This window comes from Chelonia mydas, chromosome 11 (genome assembly GCF_015237465.2).
Source record: "Chelonia mydas isolate rCheMyd1 chromosome 11, rCheMyd1.pri.v2, whole genome shotgun sequence".
Lineage (NCBI taxonomy): Eukaryota > Metazoa > Chordata > Testudines > Cheloniidae > Chelonia > Chelonia mydas.
In genome coordinates, this window is record NC_051251.2 from 47,006,134 (window position 1) to 47,028,722 (window position 22,589).

General features: G+C 42.4%; 2 protein-coding genes across 5 annotated transcripts in view; one reads left to right on the plus strand and one right to left on the minus strand.

The window, feature by feature from the left end:
- PDE1A (phosphodiesterase 1A) overlaps positions 1-11,377 on the minus strand; it is a 373,600-nt gene extending 362,223 nt beyond the window's left edge. Inside the window, exon 1 of the mRNA XM_043525000.1 lies at positions 11,303-11,377. The gene's annotated coding sequence lies outside the window, so the exon portion shown is untranslated. The remainder of the gene's footprint in view (positions 1-11,302) is intronic.
- Positions 11,317-22,589, plus strand: part of DNAJC10 (DnaJ heat shock protein family (Hsp40) member C10) — a 35,199-nt gene continuing 23,926 nt past the window's right edge. For 2 of the 4 annotated variants that reach the window (XM_027831906.3, XM_037912586.2), the window contains exons 1-6: positions 11,317-11,450; positions 12,508-12,887; positions 15,600-15,765; positions 17,618-17,668; positions 21,620-21,702; positions 21,912-22,043. In XM_027831906.3, the coding sequence (XP_027687707.1) occupies positions 12,681-12,887; positions 15,600-15,765; positions 17,618-17,668; positions 21,620-21,702; positions 21,912-22,043 (639 nt within the window). In that variant the 5' untranslated portion in view covers positions 11,317-11,450; positions 12,508-12,680. Of the gene's footprint in view, positions 12,025-12,507; positions 12,888-15,599; positions 15,766-17,617; positions 17,669-21,619; positions 21,703-21,911; positions 22,044-22,589 lie in introns of all 4 variants that reach the window. The other 2 variants (XM_043525005.1, XM_043525006.1) reach the window with 2 other exon arrangements.

A 22,589-nucleotide genomic window follows, 5' to 3' on the forward strand; every position in this document is an offset into this window, starting at 1 on the left:
TGTCAGTGGCAAGTGCTGCATGGGTTTATGGGGTTTTTTGTTTGTTTGTTTGAAAGGTGAGGAAATTATGGGATAGGAATGGCATTATGGGATGGAGAACACAGCATGATGGGAACTTGACCCCTTGCTCCCAGCCCTCCTGGTGTGACTCAGGTGTGACCTACAACGCATTGTGAGAATTTCCCAAAGGGCACTGTGCCAGAGGGTGACCCATGGCACACTGGTATACCTACCCAATGTACACTGCACTTTATGCTGATATAAGCACTCCTGGTGAGTACGTGCAGCGCTGACAGAAGGGGCCAACACACATGAGCAATAAATACACTAACTGCAGTGCCTTTACGCTGACATAACTTGTGTTGCTCAAAGTTTGTAGTGCAGATGTAGGGCTAAATTTTATAATTGTACTATAAGAATTGATGTAAACCTTGATTTCATTCTGCCAGCCACCCTTTTTGAATAACAGAAAGGAATGACTGTCTGAGACTGGGACCCTGTTTCCCATATGCATTAAAATTAGGACTTGTTATAAAGTTTAGTTAGTAAAAGACAGGATTTTGTATTGTGTCTATGATAAATAGATTAGAGAAATGTTGAGGGCCTGAAGCCCCAATGTGAACTGTTTTAGTTATAAGATTTAGCAAGGCTTAATTTACAATGTATTCTGTATACCTTTGAAGGTTTCTGTGAGAGACTGTTTGTGTGAATGAGGAATGCATGCACCAGGAAAAGATAAGGTGTAAAAGCCATCACAATGTCCAGATGGTCAAGAAAAAGTGAGAGACTTGGAAACAGCAGGAGACAATCAGAAAATATCCATTGTATCCATGCTAAACATGTTAGCAGCATTGACGACCTCAGAGGTGAGGCAGGCACCCCCGAAGGCAAGACAACAAATAAATGAAAACCCCAAGATTAACACCACTTAAGGACTAATGATTATAGGATGACACTGCAAAATGCATGGACTCAAATGGGAATTTACAACTATAAAGATGGGCTGTTTTGCTATGGAACTCGGGGTTCAGTCCTGCAAAGCCTCGGAGCATCGGATTGCGACCGACAGAGCCCCGCTCCTCACTCGTGCTCAGTCTAACTGGCCATTGGATTGACTTGAGCTACAACAGACTGGTAACTATAAAGACCATCTGCAGGACGTGTGTGTGTGTATGCTGTGTGACTGAAAAGCATATGCTAACTGTTGTATTACAATAAACGTGGCATTTTGCCTTATCCCTCTTATAAGATCCTATTGGTATTATTTTATTAGTGTAACACAGACATGGCCTTAAAAAGCAAAGTAAGCCTTGATCTGACATGAAACCATTATATGATGTCATCCTACAAAAAACACATATTGAAGCAGGTGAGAGAGAATTAAGCAGTCCAAAGCACCATTCATGTGCAAGATTGACTCCCCTGTGAAACATTTAGACACAGTAGCCGAATAGGAGGTCAAAGACCGCAGTCAAGTTCACAATGTGATGGTATTTTACTGTTAGTTTTCAATACTAAGTGCACTTAAAAGTAGACACACAGCCCCCATTAACTATAATGGGAGTTGTGCCATGCTAAAAATGTGCCCCTAATGTACTAACATTTTTTGGGGAACAGATTTTAACATGAATAAGCTATTCTTATGTTAGTTCTCCCTGATCCAAAAGATGTAATCATTGTATTCACTTCTAATGCTTTACTATTCATAAAAATGAATATTGAAATTAAAGTTGCTTAATCTTAAAGCAATTGGGAAGTTCTTATGGCATGATGGAACAATGCCAGCCAGCTGAAAACTGCACACTTATGTACAATACATGACATTTGAAAGTATGCTTCAAATCAGTGACATTCAACATCAACAGGTCTCATGGGACAATCTATTTGCCAATATTAGTCACATATTAAAAATGAAACATATTAAGATGCTTTGAATGGACATTCAGAATGCTGTATTTTTACATGTTATGACACACATTGAGTGCAAGTGCACACTAAATTTCTAGAATAGTCAATAGTTTTACTAAATTGCAAGATGCTTATAAAAAGCTAGTCTATTTAATAAAAGTCTTCACAGGTAGTAAAATAGTTGTTTTACAATTTCAGCATTATAAAGGTTAAGCCTATTTGATGACTCAGAGCACATGTTAGGAGACTATGGATCATTTTAACAGGAGAAAAATGGAAAACTTTTGAAAGAAAATAGTTTTGACCTTTCTTGAAAAAAATTGTTAGCATCAGTTTTTTAAATTAATGAGCTACTTCAGCTGGCTATATTTTTTTCTGCTCATTAAAAATATGTGAACATGATTCATATGTAAAATAGCATTCCAATCTTTTGCAGTCAGACTCTTTCAGCGATTTCCTTTTGGCAGATAAAAAAGGAAATAAAAAAAGTGATGTAAGTAAGTCAATTTTAAAATTCTCTCCTTACTAAGGCTGTAAATACTTGAACAGCAGCATTCAACTATTTCAGCACAAGGTACAACAATAAACCAGGCTAATACACGTGTGTCACAGGGTGCACTACTCACTGCTTGTCTGGCACCTCCTCCTGGTCAGTCTGGGAATTACATCTCAAGGTCAATACCCCTTCCTGTGGTTGCATGCCATCACACAGTCTCTCATTTTCAGTCTACAGCTCTTCTCTCATCCCATTGACCACAGCATCCTCTTCATGACTCACCCAAATACAGACTAACACGGCTGCTACTCTGAAACCCTCCGGCTAGATCACTCAGCGTTTCCCCCTTCTGGGTACAGTCCTCTAAATTCTCAGTCACTCCCACTGTGACCCAAGCATTCATCCAATTCCCTACCCTGCCAATGCCCCTTTCCCAGTAGCAGGCAGGGGAACTCAGGACCACCCTCTACTCTAGGTTCCAACCCAGGGACCCTACAACATGCAGCCAACGTCTGTTCTGTCCCTAACCTTGCTGCTTACTCCCTGGACTGCTTCCTACCCCAGAATGCCCCCCTCTCTGGGGTTTGCCAGCCTCTTTACTCCCTCGTCCCAAGGAGCAATCATGGACTACTTGCCTCTATATCCCCCAAATGCACCTCCCCTCTCCCATAGTGCAACTACACACTACAACCCTGCAGCCCCTTCCCTGCTATCAGCTCCCTGGCTTTATAGAAACCCCACCTGTTCCCACACAGGTGAACTTCCCCTAATCAGGGCTTTCCTTCCAGCCTACTAGGTTAAATTGGCCCATCTGGTCTCCATTAACTCCTTCAGGGTGAGCATGGGGTGGGCAACCCATCACAATGTGTCACATCAGTAAAAATAAGTATTTTTTCCCCCACGATGCTAATTTAAAAGCACTTCATCTAGTGCAACAGAAACTCATCAAATTTTAGCAGGTTACAATACAGCTGTACTGAGGTTATCTTCAGACAGGGAATAACTGAGTGAAGTAAAATGATTTCTAGTGTGTAATTCTAGTATATCTGCTTGCATGTCAGAAGAAGGTAGTATTGCCTTTTGAAATCATAAGTTGTAATGGGATGTCAAATCACTACTCCTACTTCTTCAATAGTAAGGTACTAGATAATTCAAGAAGATCAAACTATATGTGGCCCAAGTAAGTGCTACATACATTAAGCCCTGACTGCAGCAGAAAAGGTGCATTTCTACTGCATGAGGTTGGACAGCATACAGAAGATCTCTGATACAGGAATTCTGCATGCTGTGTGGTACAGAGCTTATTTCACTTGGCCTCCCCATACGCCAGCATAAATGAAGAATTGGGAGGGATGGGTGGTGCCACTGGCTCTTGAACTTTATGGCTGCTCTGACCAAATACCCACGCAGCGATCATGATGCATTTCTGAAGCCCTAAAACTATATTAACAGCACAACTTATTTATCTGACCTCTATAACAAGAAGTGGATTTAGCTCTGAAAAAACAGTCTATTGGGACAGATTGTAAACCCCTTCTATTGCTGAATAGTTATTCATATTAACAATTCCAATGAAGTCGCTGGAAATACTTGTGAAAATAACGATTCATCAATGAGAGTAAGAGGTTTATAATCTAGTCCCTCAATAATACAATACTGATTTTTTAATAACTAAATCCCATCTCATCCTCTGGCCCTGCTGGTCACATCTCATGTAGCAGCACTGCTCTTAAAAAGCATGCCATTCTGAATGTGGCTAGAGTGTGGGTCAGTCCTAGTTTTGCAGTAGGAATGGTTTTCATTTGTTTTGAGAAGTCTCCAAAAAGCAAGGAATCCCTGGGAAATTGTTAGTATTGTATGCAGTGTAGCAGCACTGATCAAGTAGGAAAACTAAAAATCAGAAACATCAAAGGGAAATTTAAAATAAGCTGAAAGAAAATGAGCCCATGTGGTTTTGATTAAATGCTCTTAAGTCTGGAGGGGCTGTGTGGCTTACTTGCCCCATGTTTTCGATATTATTGACTGCTGAACAAAGGTAGACAATTACCATTGTCATGCTCTTAGAAGTACTACTTATATTTTATGCCTTTTTTAAAATGTTGCATTACTTTGCAGTTATTCTTCCACTCTCTCTAATAAAAGCGCTCCTTCAAAATATCAGCTCTAATCATTCATATTTTAAAGACAGGATGCTGAAACACTTATATCATCTGCATCACTGCAAATCTGAATACTTCTAACATATAAAATACATGGATTACACACACCAGCCCTTATGACCAATCTCACTTTATTAGACATGAATTTTTAAAGATTAACCAATCAAGTTTATGGGTGTAATGACACCTGCAAATTATCAATTTCTGCCAATAGTTTATTATTGCATTAGAAAAACTGCTCAGGCAATGATTAAAGATTAGGAGGGAAAGACTTCCTGTGTTCAGTGTCCCATGGATGCCTGTAATGGTATGCAGAGAATATCTTTATGGAAGCAGGGAAGGTATTGACATAGGGAGAGAGTGAGAGCCTATATAGGGCTGACATGGATCCTTGTAGTCAATTAATCATGTTTTTAAAAATAATGAAATATGTATGTATCCAGTCCAAAATCCCCAATATGAGCATGTACAAATTCATTGAGTTTTCAAAATCTACACCTGGATAGGGATCCAAATTTTGCAGATGACCCCTGTCTTTTTAATGGATCAAAGTAAAAGCTCAGAAATGAATCTCTCTGAAACTGGGGTGTTTGAAATTCACATTTTGTAGTATGGGGCTCATCTTGAAACATGTTCAAATTAATTTTTAGAATTTATGTAGACTTATAAAAAACCTCTGTAGGTGTATATCCTATGCTCATGGCAACCTTTGTATACATTAAAATACACTAAAAAAATAATGATACAATGCAAGGACTGCTCATCCTTCCTTGATAACACGTTCAAATATAAATCAAAATAAACCCAAAGCCCTCCTCTATCCTCAATTATTTCCCAAAAGCACTGAGGGGGAAATAACCTCTGTGCATGCTGCAAAACCTAAGAAATTGAGTTTTGACAGACCAAGGTTGAAGAAAAGCACATTCCAATGTTCCAGATCCTTCATGAAGAACACCTTGGCAGCAGCTCCCTCTCCTTTGTACCAAAGAAGCTCCAACTCCTCAATTAGAAGAGGGGGAGGAAAAGTAGTGGTACTCTTCCAAGCTTCAACCACAAACCAAACTCTACCTCCTTGAGACACCAAAGGAAGACACCACTTCTAGGAGATAATGTTCAAAACAGGATTATGAAAGGTCTGATGGGCTCCACTGAAGCTTTAAGTTGTGCAGGGGCTCTGCATGAATTCTGCTGGTGGGAGTCACTGAGGAGATGGGTAGCTCTGGCCATACCCCTCTCCATCCAATTCTGGGTCATCTCGGTTCCCCCAGCCAAAATGAGTTTACAGATGCTTTGCACTGCCAAAACCTTGCCCCATGTCAGATGTTCAGCTACTGACTACCAAAAATATGGTTTACACAGGGAAAGACCTGAATGAATTTAGTTCTTAGTGAAAAAGTTCAACTCCCTCCAACCTATAGTATATGTATGTTAAAAATCCTTCACTCTCCCACAGGAGCAATTCAACAAATATTAACACTTCATATATTTATCTTTTCTAAACCATTAGTAAGAAAAAAATATTTTAAGACAGGAAATAAAATGTGTCAACATTCAACACTGATAGTCTTCTTCTACAGAGTGCTCTTTAATAATAATCATGTTTGACTGTAAATAAAAAAAATGTAATTCCTTTAAAAGGTTAAATGATAAAGAAACTGCATAGATATTTTAAATAAGTAACTTTATAACAACTTGGATATCTAAACAGAAGCAGACAGTTTTATACAGTGTCAGTGCTTAATTACACATTTTATATAATCTATTCTAACTATAAAATAATCCCTACTGGTAATTTGTCTGCTTTGTTTTTTTTAAATTATATTACTACATAGTTGTGTGTTTATTATACTACTTAAAACTTTCTAAGGAATACATGAAAATACTTGTGTCCACTATCTTGTAGCTAAACCTACTGTTTTATACATGTAAAATGTACAAGTATCAATGCCTGGATTCTAAACCAGCTGTGGGCCACTGTGCCCCCTACCCCCACACCGCAGGTGTAAATCAGAGAAGCCCTAGATAGGGACTGCTCTATTAAAGGCATTTTTACTTAGGCTAACTATGGGCTGATGGGCTGCAGCCCAGAATCCCTATACCAATTAGCACTAAAGAAACTCCCACTTCTGTCTCTGGCACTTCCCCTCTGCCACAACACACTCCCTATGGCCAGAGTTGTGAGAGGCACAACATAGCACCAGACATAGCAGTGCTATGCTGCTCCTTCACCAGGGGAATTGTGGCATCTTCCTTTCCCCTTATATGCTGCTAGAATCGGCTCCTTTTTGTCAATATCACAATAAATCTTGAACAAATATTTTGAAGTTCATAAAAATTCTGAATGTTTTGACTGATTAAATGAAAAATCAGGATATTTCAGGCATTCTGAAAAAAGTTTCAGGACACCAATATATGAAATGAAAAATTGGGACTATCCTCATAAAATTGGGATATATGATCCCATTAATTAGCTGTTTAAATGGTCAAGTTAAACTCCTCTTGGAGCTAACTTAGTATTGCCTCTCCCCACGCTCACTCCCCCATGCAGGCATTCAAAATCTACACACACACACAAAAAAAGCTTTTTAAAAAAAAAACAGAAATATAGTATAATTAACCTGTATAATTAACTACTACATGGATATTAGTAAGGTGCTTTTAATAAAAACCCAAAAGGAATAGGTATTTACATGAATAACGCAAGCACCGGCTGTTACATGAACTACAATAAAGTTGAAAGACCTCAACTGTCATATTTCAAGACAAACTGATGATCACTGGTGATGATAACAAAAGAAATTCCTACTCCACTTCCAAGGTACAGTACTGCAGTTAGGTGAATCATGAGAACCTTTAACTTTTCCTAAGAGGCATTCTTCTTAGTGTATGTACAACATGCCTCAGCTGGCATGTGACCAGGATTTATCAGCGAATTTGGTCTGCTGATTGGATCATTAGCTTCCCCTGCCTGGGTCAGGTACTGACGGGGAGCGTGACGTGAACGCTGATCCATGCTCCCAGTGACGCACTGGATGAAGGGTAGTATACTAGATGGACTACAGATTTATTCCATATGGTGATTATGATGTTCTGATAAGTGAGGCCTCAGTTACAAAAGAAAGGGAAGGAAAAGGTTAGCTGTAATTTAATCTTGCTTAATTTGACCATTTAAATGGTCAAGTCATTTTAGAGGGGCTTTTTCTCTTAATATGTATTATATATTTTTATTCATACAGCATCATCAGTGTGCTAGGTGAATTATTACCAAGAATGAAGACAAAGTCCCTATTCCAGTCCAAAAAACCCATAGACAGTATACACATAGACCAGTGATGAACTCAACAGCAAGCACGTAACTAGACCATGAAGTCAGTACATCTGTCATTTCCCTTATTATAGTTTGGAGGATTTTAAAAGTGTATTTACTACTGCTACTTTGTTAACATTTAATTGAGAGGACAATGTAACATGTTAAGCTAATCTTTTCCTGTAAGTGAAAATAGCCAAGCTGGAAACAAGTTTAGCTCTGATAAGTTTATATTTACAAAAAAACAAAATTTCTCAGATAAACAACACACATTTTAACATCTGACAACAAATTTCTCTCCGCCCCCCCGCCACACAGAGTTTTTTGGTCTGACTTACTGATTTTCTTTTCCAGATACTTCACAGGAAAAACGTGTTAAAATAACTAAGATTGTGACACAAGCAACAAGAATCAGGATGCACAAAGTTCATGCTAACAGACCATTTGCAACCACTGCCCTTCTGTATTTCTTTGTCAACTTGACTTCTGTTGGTGTAAATATTTGATTCACTTAACCTTAGCTTTGTCAATGAAAAATACAGTAGTAATTAAGTAATTTTCATACAGATAGGGACACATAAGCCTATCTGATGCTGTTTAACACAAAGTCTCTGCAGAAATAATATGCAATTATTAAATTACACAAACCCTATTCCAAAGATTTTTGGCAACACTTTGGTACTGGGAAGCTCAGTTTTCCATGGCCCATTCAAAAACTAAAGAGCAAGTTTCTCGTGATGACTCTCAGGAATCTATACAACTCTTATTCACCTTAGAAGAAACTGTCCAAAAGAAACAAACACTAGTGAGACAACAAGTGCCATGCAAAGAAAGATGGCTTGGCCAGTAGGCTCCCACCTTTCCTCTTCCTGGGAACCCACATCTCCCTCACTATACCTACCCATGCTACAGCACTTTAAAGCTGTATTTATGCTGCTGGTGCTACATGTGGCAGTAAAAAGCAGGCCGTGTCCACACTGCAGGTAATAGCTACGTACAGCAGTGAAAGGCTCGGCAGGGGATGGACAGTGGGGAAATGCTCCGGCAGCAGGACGCAGCACTGCCAAAAATAGATGTGGGCGGCACAGCTTGGGCTGTACAGAGGGGGACATGCCCTAAGGATCAGTGGCACCTAACCCATACCTCACCAGCTACCCGTGCTGGGGGGCCTGCTGTGTCTGTACTCTATACCAGCAGTTCTAAACCAGTAACTGTGTCTTGGGGCTCCAGGTTTCAGCCCTGAAGAGGGCACCGGGGTCAAGGCTTAAGACCCGCAGCTCCCAGTTCTGCTCCTGAAGGGGGTGCCACGGCTCGGGGCTCTGGGTTTCAGCCACAGACCCCCAGGGGGCCGTGTACTGTCTGGTTTAGAACTGCTGGTATAGAGTACAGACACAGCAGGCCCCCCAGCATGGGTAGCTGGTGAGGTATGGGTTAGGTGCCACTGATCCTTAGGGCGTGTCCCCCTCTGTACAGCCCAAGCTGTGCTGCCCACATCTATTTTTGGCAGTGCTGCGTCCTGCTGCCGGAGCATTTCCCCACTGTCCATCCCCTGCCGAGCCTTTCACTGCTGTACATAGCTGTTACCTGCAGTGTGGACACGGCCCAGAGTGCACACAGCTCCAGCTACCCGCCCTGCCTGCACCCTGAGCTACCACCCCCGCCCGCATAGCCCCAGTTACCCCACTGCCTGCACCCTGAGCTCCCCCCTCGCCCGCACAGCCCGTTACCTCGCTGCCTGCACCCTGAGCTACCCCCCCGCCCGCACAGCCCCAGTTACCCTGCTGCCTGCACCCTGAGCTACCCCCCCCCGGCCGCACAGCCCCAGTTACCCCGCTGCCTGCACCCTGAGCTACCCCCCCGCCCACACAGCCCGTTACCCCGCTGCCTGCACCCTGAGCTACCCCCCCGGCCGCACAGCCCCAGTTACCCCGCTGCCTGCACCCTGAGCTATCCCCCGCCCACACAGCCCCAGTTACCCCGCTGCCTGCACCCTGAGCTCCCCCCCTGCCCCGCACAGCCCGTTACCCCGCTGCCTGCACCCTGAGCTACCCCCCCCGCCCACACAGCCTGTTACCCCGCTGCCTGCACCCCGAGCTCCCCCCCGCCCGCACAGCCCCAGTTACCCCGCTGCCTGCACCCTGAGCTCCCCCCCGCCCGCACAGCCCCAGTTACCCCGCTGCCTGCACCCTGAGCTCCCCCCCGCCCGCACAGCCCCAGTTACCCCGCTGCCTGCATCCTGAGCTACCCCGCTGCCTGCATCCTGAGCTACCCCCCTGCCCGCACAGCCCCAGTTACCCCGCTGCCTGCACCCTGAGCTCCCCCCCGCCCGCACAGCCCCAGTTACCCCGCTGCCTGCACCCTGAGCTACCCCCCGCCCGCACAGCTCCAGTTACCCCGCTGCCTGCACCCTGAGCTACCCCCCCGCCCGCACAGCCCCAGTTACCCCGCTGCCTGCACCCTGAGCTACCCCCCGCCCGCACAGCCCCAGTTACCCCGCTGCCTGCACCCCGAGCTCCCCCCCGCCCGCACAGCTCCAGTTACCCCGCTGCCTGCACCCTGAGCTCCCCCCCGCCCGCACAGCCCCAGTTACCCCACTGCCTGCACCCTGAGCTACCCCCCGTCCACACAGCCCCAGTTACCCCGCTGCCTGCACCCTGAGCTCCCCCCTGCCCGCACAGCCCCAGTTACCCCGCTGCCTGCACCCTGAGCTACCCCCCGCCCGCACAGCCCGTTATCTCGCTGCCTGCACCCTGAGCTCCCCCCCGCCCGCACAGCCCCAGTTACCCCGCTGCCTGCACCCTGAGCTACCCCCCCGCCCGCACAGCCCCAGTTACCCCGCTGCCTGCACCCTGAGCTACCCCCCGCCCGCACAGCCCCAGTTACCCCGCTGCCTGCACCCTGAGCTCCCCCCCGCCCGCACAGCCCGTTATCTCGCTGCCTGCACCCTGAGCTCCCCCCCGCCCGCACACAGCCCCAGCTACCCCCACTGAGCTGAGCCCCTTCCCCCCTTTATGATTTTTGGCGGCAACTCTCCCCACCGAGACAGGCTGGGTGACCTGCTGAGGGGAGCGCCACTCCCTCCGCGGCCCTGTAGAAGTCAAACTGCACCTATGCGGGAGGACGCCCCCCCCCCGCGCTGGGCCCTGGAGATTTTGGGGGGCGGGGGGGCTCCGAAAGGAAAAGGTGGCGACCCTCTGTGTGATCCTCGCACCAGCCCCGGGTTCAGCAGCCCGGCACAGGCGGGCCTGGGCCTCTCCCACTGTTACACCGCAACACTGGGGCCGGGTCAGCTCCCCACGGCCGGGCCAGGCCCCGGGGCTAGCGCCGGCAGGCCTACGTCTCCCGCCCAGGGCCGGCCCCACCCCCGCCGCTCCGAGCCCGGCCCCCGCCCCAACGAAGGAGCCGCGGCCACGTCAGCCTTCCCGGCCCCACCTGCCTCCGGCTCAGAGCCGGATCCGCCTCGGGTCGCCGCCTTGCTCCTCCCCGGGCCCATGCTGCTCCGCGCCCGGCCCCTCCTCCGCCGCCTGCCCGCAGCCGGCTCCTGCGCATCCCGCCGGGGAGCCTAGCGCCGCACAGACTGGTAAGCGCGGCCTGCGTGGCCCGCCCGGGGAAGGAGCAGCCGGGTGAACCTGCCTCGTCCCCGCGCTGCTCCTCCTGTGTCACCAGCATCCTCCCTGGGCCGCCCTTCCTGCCCTCAGCCACCCCCCACCCCGCCTAGGCTGCTTCCCCCAAACCCGCCAGCCCTGCGCCTCCCTCTCCCCATCCCTGTCCTCCTCCCCTCGGTCCCAGATCTTCTCCTCATCCCGAGCCTGCCTCCTCCACAGTAGCCTCTCCCCGTTTCCACCCGCCGGTCCCTAGCCCTGTTGCACCCATGTTCTGCCCTCTACTTTCCCTCCTTTGTCTCCTCCCTCTTTCCTTCCCCAGTCTGTCACACGCTCATCTTCTGCTCTCTTCCTCCCCAGTGTTGTATAATCTCCCCCCAGGTTAAGGTGCTAAAGGAGCTATCTTTGGTCCTAGCCTGTTTCACACAAGCCGTACAGCCCACATACACTATGCACAGATAGACATCACCCAAGGCTGCGTGCACCTAGGTACGCGACAGGCTGCATGACTCTGCGGCCAGCTGAAGCCCTTTGAATGAGGGAGGTTTTTAGGTTCGTTTTGATTTTTAAGAGGTTTTAAATGTCGAATTGAAACACATTTCACTCCTGGGATGAAGGATTGTGCAGTGTTGAAATAACTACTTTTAAACTACTTGCGCCCACATGCAGAAATATCTCCTCCTCCTGTCCCTGAGTGACTGAGACTACAGAGAAAAAATATGAGTCAGGAAAAGCAAGCAGAAGATAAATATATTCCTAAATAATAAACAGGTCTAGGCTTTAATGTCTCTCAGTGGGGACTACTCACATGAGTCAAGCTTTGCGGAATTAGCCCATACCAGAGAAGGAGTGATAAAAGTTAATGACCACAAACACTTAAATTATATAGAACTATCAAAAGGAGTTGATTGATTTTTCCTGTTACTAATGTTAGGGTGCATTCTGCTAAAGCTGTTAATGTTTCTTAATAGCTTATCAATATAATATAGTGAAACCTTTACTAAATGGCTTTTTCCTCCCCCCTCCCCTTTACAGGTTGTAACTTTTGCAAGGCAATTATCATGTGACTGTGGATTATGACAACCAAAATCTTAAAGAAAAGTCCTTAAATTAAACATCTGTATCTTTTGAACATCTTGGAACTTATTGGATACACTCTTTGAAGTCTGTCTGAATTGTAACTTGTATAACTTTTTAAAAGCTTCATAATGGAGTTCTTATTATTCAAAGGAGACTGCATGAGAGATCTGAAAAGAACTTTGTTATTATTTTTAGTTTTAACATGTCTGATAGCTCTTGTTTGCACTGATCAGGACTATTACAGTTTACTTGGAATATCCAAAGAAGCAAGTAATAGAGAAATAAGACAGGCTTTCAAAAAACTGGCATTAAAGTTACATCCTGATAAAAATCAGGTAAGTAAAATCTTTGAGTTCCTGTGATAAAGTTAGCACTGTTTGAGCTAATTCGTCCAGTGTTAAGTTTAAAATGGACTTATTTGCTTTTTAACAAATTTGAAACTTTGTGTCTTAGATATTTGAAGTGATGTAATAACATAATACTTAGTTTAGACTAGCTGACTGTCCTCCAAAGAAAAGCAAAAATAAAAGTGGATATGTTAGTAAATTATGGCAAAGTTGAACTGAAGTCATACTGAGCCATTGAAGCCAAAAGGCTTGATAGTTTATACATTTTCTCCAGTGCTTTCTCTTATTTAGAATTACACTGCGTCTGTCAGTTTTAACTATTACTTATTGTTCTTACTATAAAATTGCATCAGTGTAATAAATATTGCTGGGCCATATCATGTCAGTCCTGTTTGGAAACTGAGTAGGGGAAAGCAAAAATTCTGGGATGCCTGTGGATGAGAAGGGGAAATGGAGAGACCCCTGTAAGGAAATATTTTTTATTTGTATTCTCCTATACAATACTCAAGATTTACTGGAATAATTAGACAAAGTCTTGGAGTAGGACAATACAAAGGCCCTGATCCTGCTACTTGTTCCATGTATGTAGAGCCCTGCACGCTCAGAGAGCCCCAGTGATGTCAGTGAGGGTCCATTTGGGCACAGTGATCTGCCTGCACAGAGCAAGCTGCAGGAGTGGGGCCTAAAATGCCAAAGTTGATGCTATACTGTTGAACTTGACATCAAGGAGAAGGACTTTCACCAAACATTTATGACATGGGTCAAGGAAGCAAATATGTATTTGACTATATACTATCATTTCAATGGGGAAGAGAGGAGTGACTGAACATGGATTAACTGTTGAGGAATATGTTATAATATATAGCCTCTAATTAGGAAGACTTAATTTTATTTTGCCTTTCCACCCACAATAAAGATAAAAACGGATCAGCTGTAACCTATTATATGTGGTTGTTTCTTGCTATCTCAAAGAGCAATTCAGCGATAACTGATATGTTACTTGAAATAGAATAGCTTATTAACAGTGTTTGAAATGCTCTCTCCGCTGCTTTATAGGTTTTAACTGGACTCTCTACTTATACTTTCAAAAGTATTAAGATTCCAAAGTGGTATCTATAATTTCCATAAAATATGGAAATATTACTATGTAAGAAAGATTTCTCAACAGACTACCTTCTGCAGAATTAAACATACATTTTGTGTAGACTCTTAGATGACACTATCGATTCATGCATGTAACGCCCTGTAATGTTAATAGCAGGTGTGCAGGTGCATCAGGCGGGAAATAGTCTCTTTATAACTTATTTTTTAGTATTGCTGTACATTAATGTAGTAATTTAAGGCAAGTTTTTAAGTAATAATGGGAAAGGTGAGAGAGTTAATAGAATACTGGTGAGCTAGAGCTCTGTCAGCACAGGACCAAGAGAAGGGATATAAAGGTAATTGTAAGCCACCTTTCCACTCCCCTGATTCTGGAGCAGACTAGAAGCCAAAATGGTTCTTGATGTAATTAAAGGAAGCCTAAGGATTGTTCTTAATTGTGCCAGCTACATCATTTGTTCTGTCCCTAAAGGATCGCTCGTCTCTAGCCAAGGACCACTGGAGAACATTATTTTCCAGGGGTGGCCAACCTGAGCCTGAGAAGGAGCCAGAATTTTACATTGCCAAAGAGCCACAGTAATACATCAGCGTTCCCCCATCATCTCCCCCCCCCGCCCCGCGCTTCCCGCCCACCAGCAGCCCCACCGATCAGCGCCTCCCCCTCACTCCCTACACCTCCTGATCAGCTGTTCCATGGCATGCAGGAGGCTCTGGGGGAGGAGCGAGGGCACCGCAGGCTCAGGGGAGGGGGTGGGGTAGGGGCAGGGCCTGTGGCAGAGCCAGAGGTTGAGCAGTGAGCACCCCCTGGCAAAATTGGAAAGTTGGCATCTGTAGCTCCAGCCCCGGAGTCGGTGCCTATACAAGGAGCCACGTATTAACCTCTGAAGAGCTGCATGTGGCTCTGGAGCCACACGTTGGTCACCCCTGTTATATTCCATCTCTACCCCTGGCTGCCCACCTTGTCTCCATCACTTCCCCTACACCTGAGTGGGGATGGGAAGGAGGAGTGGGAGGTATAGTGGGAGGCAGATATTGCTTCTGTGTCACAGGAGTTCCCAGCTGCAGTTGTTTTGTGCCCCCAGACAGATGCAAATGATGTAGAGCCAGAGGCCAGCGTGTGCCCAAGTTTTATTTCTTTAGGAAAATGGTAAATTCTCAGAGGACATGTAAGTGTTTTCTTAAGGGAAAATTGCACTGTAATAACATATTGCAATCACTACATCTAATTCTAAGGAAATAAGTCACAAATATATTGAAGTATAAAATAAACAGAATAAAAACCAAACAGAAAACTTGCTAGCTTGACAGTCTGGTGTAGAATTCAACTCACATTTGAGTGATTAGAAAAGCAGAGGCTTTCAAAGTTACTGTTAGATGATCTTCAAATGTCAGTTGAACTCTCTCAGTGCTACTCTACCTTATTATCAATACTGGTTGTCTTGCTTGGAGGCTTCCATCTGATGGCAACTTCCATTGAGAAACAATTTACAACATTCATAGTTATGGAGATATTGAAACAGATGTATTGCTGAAAGTTCATTTAATATTTTTAGTTCTACATTAGACAAATATTTAGTAAATGTGGTTTTCCTTTGATAGAATGATCCAGATGCTCATGAAAACTTCTTGAAAATAAATAGAGCATATGAAGTATTAAAAGATGACGAGCTACGGAAGAAGTATGATAAATATGGAGAGAAAGGTCTTGAAGATCACCAACAAGGAGGTCGATATGAGAGCTGGAACTTTTATCGCTATGATTTTGGTAAGATGTGTGTTTGTAGTTTGCTTGTCTTACAGTCCTGAGTAAATGCAAAATTGTTGGCTATGCCAACTCTATGTACATACTTTCCTCTTAGACCCTCTCTTCTTCTTTCTAGCCTCCACAGCTGTCTCTTTTTTTTTCCTTTCTCCCTACTGACTATGTTAGCCTTAAGGTATCTTGTTAAAATAATCCACCAAACAGCAGTAATAGTACAGTCAGCTTAGTATTAAATCCACTCATTATACTAAGTATTTGCTTTTTTACGGTTCAGTTATAGTGTGTGTATATATGTGTGTATTATATGTAATAAGTGATCTTTGTTCATTTGCAATCAAATACTAATATTGTGTCGTATTAACTTCTTAATACAAGGGGAGGGTTTATCTTTTTAATTCCTTCAGATTTTTTTATATTGGAAACCCATAACAAGTATTCTCCCTAACTTACATTTATTTATTTATTACACTTTATACATAAAGAGCCCAATCCTGCAAAACAGTTAATTCCCATGGAATCTTATTGGAGATAAATGTAACTATACCAGGAAGTAAGCATACACACCAGAGCAATAGGGTTATGCCAAATATGATTTTGAAATCAGTTCTTCAAACAAAAATAGTCCGGATATTTGCTGGCAATTAGACAGCCAGGTTGTCTTTTCAGAGCTAATGTGACACAGGTAGCTAACTTGGAAAATAGGCAACTGAGAGACTGCAATGATGATTTCCACCATGCCATAAACATGGAAGCTGAAGTGAGCCCCTATTTTGGTGAATTGGATAAAAACATCACAAGTGAAGGAGAGAATTCCTACGCTTGTATTTTGCCGAAGCAGTCTAACCCTGAAAAAACTCAGAGTACAAAGGGAACATTTTATAAAACAAAAACCCCGCAAGAACTACTTTAATGTTTGTGTACACCTAAATTAAATAAACCAGAGACATGCACATTACATGAAATTGAGAGTAATTTCAATTTTCTTTAGAGGTTGCAATAATTTAAAAATTTCACGTGTTTGAGTCTGCACTTCTTGACAAAAGTGGTTGATTTAAAATGTCAGATTTTTAACTTTTATCAAACATTCATTTTAAGTTTATGTACAGTTATGCGTATTGTTTACTTCTGGATTTTTATTTTATTGTGAATTTATTGCTTCTGTATGGTGATGGTTTGATAACTCTGGAGGATACTGAAGTTCTGTCTTATTTATTTGTATTATAGTAGTACCTAGAGGCCTCAACTGACATTTGGGCTTTTTGTGTTAGGCACTGTACAAACCATGCCGAGACAATTCCTGCCCCAAAGAGCTGACACTCTAAATAGATAACACAGACAAAGGGTTAGAGAGGTTTGGGGCACCAAGAGGGAAATTGACAAAAGTCAAACAGCAGGCCAGCAACAGACCTGGGACTAGAACTTAAGTTTCGAAAGTCTCATTGCTGTGCTCTATCAACTGAATCATGCGGCCTCTCAAACCCTCATCAGGCACTCAGTATTGTGTCTCATCTGTGACAAAGATGCACCACGTCTTTGTGTGAACAGCCAGTTCAGTCTCCTATGCCTACTCAATGACTGGTTTGTCGGCTGAGGATGCCAAAAGGTTCCCAGCTGTGATGGTGGCTATTGTGATGTGGACATTTATCTCCTGGGAATTGAACTGAGACCAAATTAATCTTATATGTACCACTGAATTACATATCACATGGTAAAATCTTTCACCTTGCTAATATGCACCATCCTTTGTTTTCTACAAATTTCATTTTGTGCAAGAAGCATAGGAGTATTTCTGGATTCTTTTATGTAAAGATTGCAAAAGAAAAATAGTTGCTGACTTTGTATTTTTTCTTACTAGGTATTTATGATGATGATCCTGAAATCATAACACTGGATAGAGGAGAATTTGGTATGTTCGTCAAGTCATATGGGTTCTCTAATATTTTAGCATTGTGTAAATATTATTTTCAGACTGAATTTTTTCATGGTATACATAGATTATAAATTGTCAGAATACCACCAGAGAAAACATGCATATTATATCCAAAGAGAAAAATGTTTTTGAGCATCATGGGTCAATTAACAAATGCTATGCAGATCAATGCCAGTCAGCTTTTTAGATTGAATTTGAAAGAAAGTGTGTAATATCTGAAGGAAGAGAAAATTATTTACCTTGTAATTTTGTTTCTCTGGATTTATTATCCTGCAGAATTCTCACTCTTTGGGATTGTGTCTTGAGCACACATCTCCCAAGAGGCAGCTGATCTTCAAAACTAGCAATTCAGTCAGTTCTACTTACCTGCAGTTCTGCTTGTTTGAAGATACCATTTGACAGGATTCCTATTCTGACATTCTTAAGTCTTAGTTCCCTGAGGTAAAAAATAAAAAGTCTTAATCCAGACACCAGGAAACAGCTCATACTGATCAATGATGTGGGTGGGGGCTTTTGTTTTTCCCCTCTCATATTTATTGTTAGTGTTCACAGACAGTTGATGTGTTTTCAAAATAAGATGCTGTGTGTACTCACAGACAATTGACAGTGTTCTACTATTAGTTTCTAGAAATTAGTAAATCTTTACTATCTTTTTTAATATACTTCAGCATTATAGTAAGACAGCAGTTTTCAGTCAAACATGCTGACATCTTATAGCAATATTTCTCAGACGAAATAGAAAGGACAAAACACAAATGAATTAGAGCCAGGATGTGATAGTGACTTTTTATACAGATACCTGAAGGAGGACAGCTTGTTTTTCTTAGATACACTTTGGCTCAGATTCCTTAAATGTGCATGCAGTTTACTGCTGCTACTCTTTGTTAAACAAATGTGTAATAGATATAGTAGAACTTATATCTAGGATGAAACACGCATATATGCCAAAAAAGTATGAGTTAGTACTGGAACTATACGAGGATTAATTACTTAAATTAAAGGGGAATTAAATCCATCCTCCAACCAAGATACAGGACAGCCCTGTGCCCCCTCAGCATTCACTTTCACAGCAGCAGCCATCACTCTTGTACACCTCATATTCAGGTGTTTGTGATCACTGGATTCATGCAGTTACCAGTGGTTCAGAACCCAGCCAGTCCCCCAAATCCCTGCTATGATGGGCTTTGCAGAACCAGTACTGAGAGCCTTCTTGTGCGCCTGTTTTGCCACCACCTTATTGCCCCTTCCCCATGCCATTGAACCACTGTGTTTCTGCTGTTCTGAGGACCTTTTGCACCCTGAGGTTGGAGCTGACCCCTCGCCGGAATCAATTCCCCTCTCAGACCAGCAGGCAGAGATCAGAGAGGTGCTGCATTGATACTGGCAGCTGTTCTCCAACTGGCCTGGGCTCACTAGCCTGGATGTCCACCAGGTGAAGACGGGAGCCAACCCTCCCATCAGGTGTTCCCCATTCACGGTCACTGGGAAAACAGCCCAGGACCTACACCCTCTTCTGTGATGGGTGGTGAATTAACCTATGGTTAATGATAAACTAATGACACATTTATTTTATAACAAAACAATATAATTTTCTATGTATCACAGCTTCCATTTTAAAATTCTGGATATATGAATTTAAACAAAGTTCTATTTAAAAAAAATTAAAGGGATATAGCCAACTTAATTTCACTTCTATGGCAGTCTTTTTCTCTTCTCTTTTTAGAAGTAACACCTAAAGATAAACTAACTAATATAGAATGTTGGGGAAAAGTCCTTGTTTTTCCGCTTGTATATGTTTGACAGCATTTTGTGTATCGTTTTCCTTATATAGTCAGCTAGGCTTTGAGCCTGTAAGCTGAACCACTGAGGTACACCATTATACCCACATAGCACCTCACAAAGACAAAAAAGTTCCACATGAGACATTGGCCACCTGCAGAAGCAGGACTGTAGTCAATTTCCCCTGTTCATTTAGGTGTTTCACACAGCAACAGCAGAGAGATTTTTAACATAGGAAAATGTGACTGAAAAACCCCACTAAAAGTGGACTCTGAGCCACGTGATTTGAAGTCAATCATACCCCTTTAGTAATGAGTATTCTAATATACTTACATGCTTTGACAGGGTAACAAGCCTTGTGGATAGGGGAAGTAGTAGATGTGGTATATCTTGACTTTAGTAAGGCTTTTGATACTGTCCGGCATAACCTCCTCTTAAACAAACTAGGGAAGTACAGGTTATATGGAGCTACTATAAGGTAGGTACATAACTGGTTGAAAAAGCTTCCCAGAGAGTAGTTATCATCAGTGTTTCACAGTCAAACTGGAAGGGCATATTGGGGTCCCGCAGGGATCAGTCCTGGGTACAGTTCTATTCACTATCTTCATCAATGATTTAGATAATGGCATAGAGAGTGCACTTATAAAGTCTGCAGGCCATACCAAGCTGGGAAGGGTTGCAAGTGCTTTGGAGGATAGAATTAAAATTCAAAATGATCTGGACAAACTGTAGAAATGGTCTGAAGTATAGGTGATGAAATTCAATAAGGACAAATGTAAAGTACTCCACTTAGGAAGGAACAATCAATTGCACACATACAAAATGGGAAATGACTGCCTAGGAAGGAGTACTGCAGAAAGGGATCTGGTGGTTATAGTGGATTGCAAGCTAAATATGAGTCAACAGTGTAACACTGTTGCAAAAAAAGCAAACATCGTTCTGGGATACATTAGGGGGTGCGTTGTAAGCAAGACACAAGAAGTAATTCTTCCCCTCTTTTCCAGGCTGATAAGGCCTCAGCTGGAGTATTGTGTCCAGTTCCGGGTGCCACATTTCAGGAAAGTTGTGGACAAATTGGAGGGAGTCCAGAGAAAAGCAACAAAAATTATTAAAGGTCTAGAAAACATGACCTATGAAGGAAGATTGAAAAAAATTGGGTTTATTTAGTCTGGAGAAGAGAAGACTGAAAGGAGACATAACAGTTTTCAAGTACATAAAAGGTTGTTACAAGGAGGAGGGAAGTAAATTGTTCGCATTAACTTCTGAGGACAGGACAAGAAGTAATGGCCATAAATTGCAGAAAGGGAGTTTTAGGTTGGACATTAGGAAAAACTTCTTAACTGTCAGGGTGGTTAAGCACTGGAACAAATTGCCTAGGGAGGCCGTGGAAGCTCCGTCACTGGCAATTTTTAAGAACAGGTTAGACAAACACCTGTCAGGAATGGTCTAGTTATTACATAGTCCTGCCTTGAGGCTGGACGAGATGACTCTCAAGGTCCCTTCCAGTCCTACGCTTCTGTGATTCTGTGCTCCCCTTTGAGACTAGTCATTAGGTAGTTGGCCCCTTACCAAAGCACATTAAATTAATTACAGCCTGCAATTTAAATTGCATTTTCAGATGTAAAAATAAACCTCTCTTATTTGAAATAGAATTTTTTATTTGGTTCAGGTTTGATCATTACTTACCATATGGCAAGAGTGCAAGTGATTGGCAGGAGATAACGTGTATCTGATGAGTAGAGGTAGTGTTTGTATTTTGTTAATGTAACTAACTTTCTATAATCCTTCTGATATTTAAAGTATATGTTTAATTTGTTAGCGGGTTTAAATTATTATAGTGTGTTTACTAGCTCAATTACATGTAAACAAAATTTCATAGTTAAGCAGGTGGTTTCACTTCAGTTATGCCTTTCATGTGTCCTGCATATGCCAGTGAGAGTGTAAATGGAGTTGCAGTCATTACACTATACTAGGTATTACTGATATCCACTGAATCAGGGAATTCTAAACACTTGAACTCAGGTCTTAAAATGGGTGTGTATTTATTCTCTCTCTCTCACACTCACACTATTCGTAGATGCAAAATTTAAAAGGAAGCTTTTATCAATTCTTAACTTAAGTATATTTTTGTCTTGTCTTGTTAACCAGATGCTGCTGTTAACTCTGGAGAACTCTGGTTCATAAATTTCTATTCCCCTCGATGTTCACACTGCCATGATTTAGCACCTACGGTATGTATTTACAGTCAGCATCTTAATTCTGAAAATGTATTTCAAGTAGACACTTTTTAATTTGAGTAAAACTTTGTCAAGTTTGATTTGAATGCTGAAGCCAAAGCCTAAAACAGCATTGATTCAAGAAGCCAACAGCAGAAGAATTTTGAAAATTGTTTTCAAAGGAAAATATCCCAAGTTTTCTTTTTTTCCCCCCTCCTTTTTAGTGGAGAGAATTTGCTAAAGAAATGGATGGACTAATACGCATTGGAGCTGTAAATTGTGGTGATAACAGAATGCTTTGTCGGATCAAAGGAATTAATAGTTATCCAAGTCTCTATGTTTTCAAAACTGGAATGGTGAGTAATTAAACTCTTGTTTTTTTCCAGGTTTTATAAATAATGGACGTTTATATGCTCTTTCCATTTCGTGCATGTATTTGTGTTTTGTTATGTGTTTATATTTTATATAAAAAAAATTAAAATAAATTAAAGAATTCTAAGGAAGAATACTAAACTAAAATACATTTTATCATTGATGCTATACTGGTAAAGAATTTTTCTTTATAATAGTCTAATTTATTCTTTTTATAAAAAAAAAATTTGGACTTTCATTCACCATGAACAGCCCAGTTACGCTAGCCAATTTCACTTTTGATCATGTTATATTATAACTAAGTGAGGAAACAAATAAATACCTCTCAAACAGTTCTCTTCAGATCATTTTGCAATAGAGAGTAAGTATCACTTCTTCCATTTTGGGGAAATTGAGACACTGAGGTTAAATGATTTGTTCAAGGCTATACAATGAGTAAGTGATAGATCCGGGAATTGAATACAAGGCTTTGAACACCCAGACCAGTGCCCTATCCACTGAGCCACACTGCCTCTATCACAGTTCTGTAT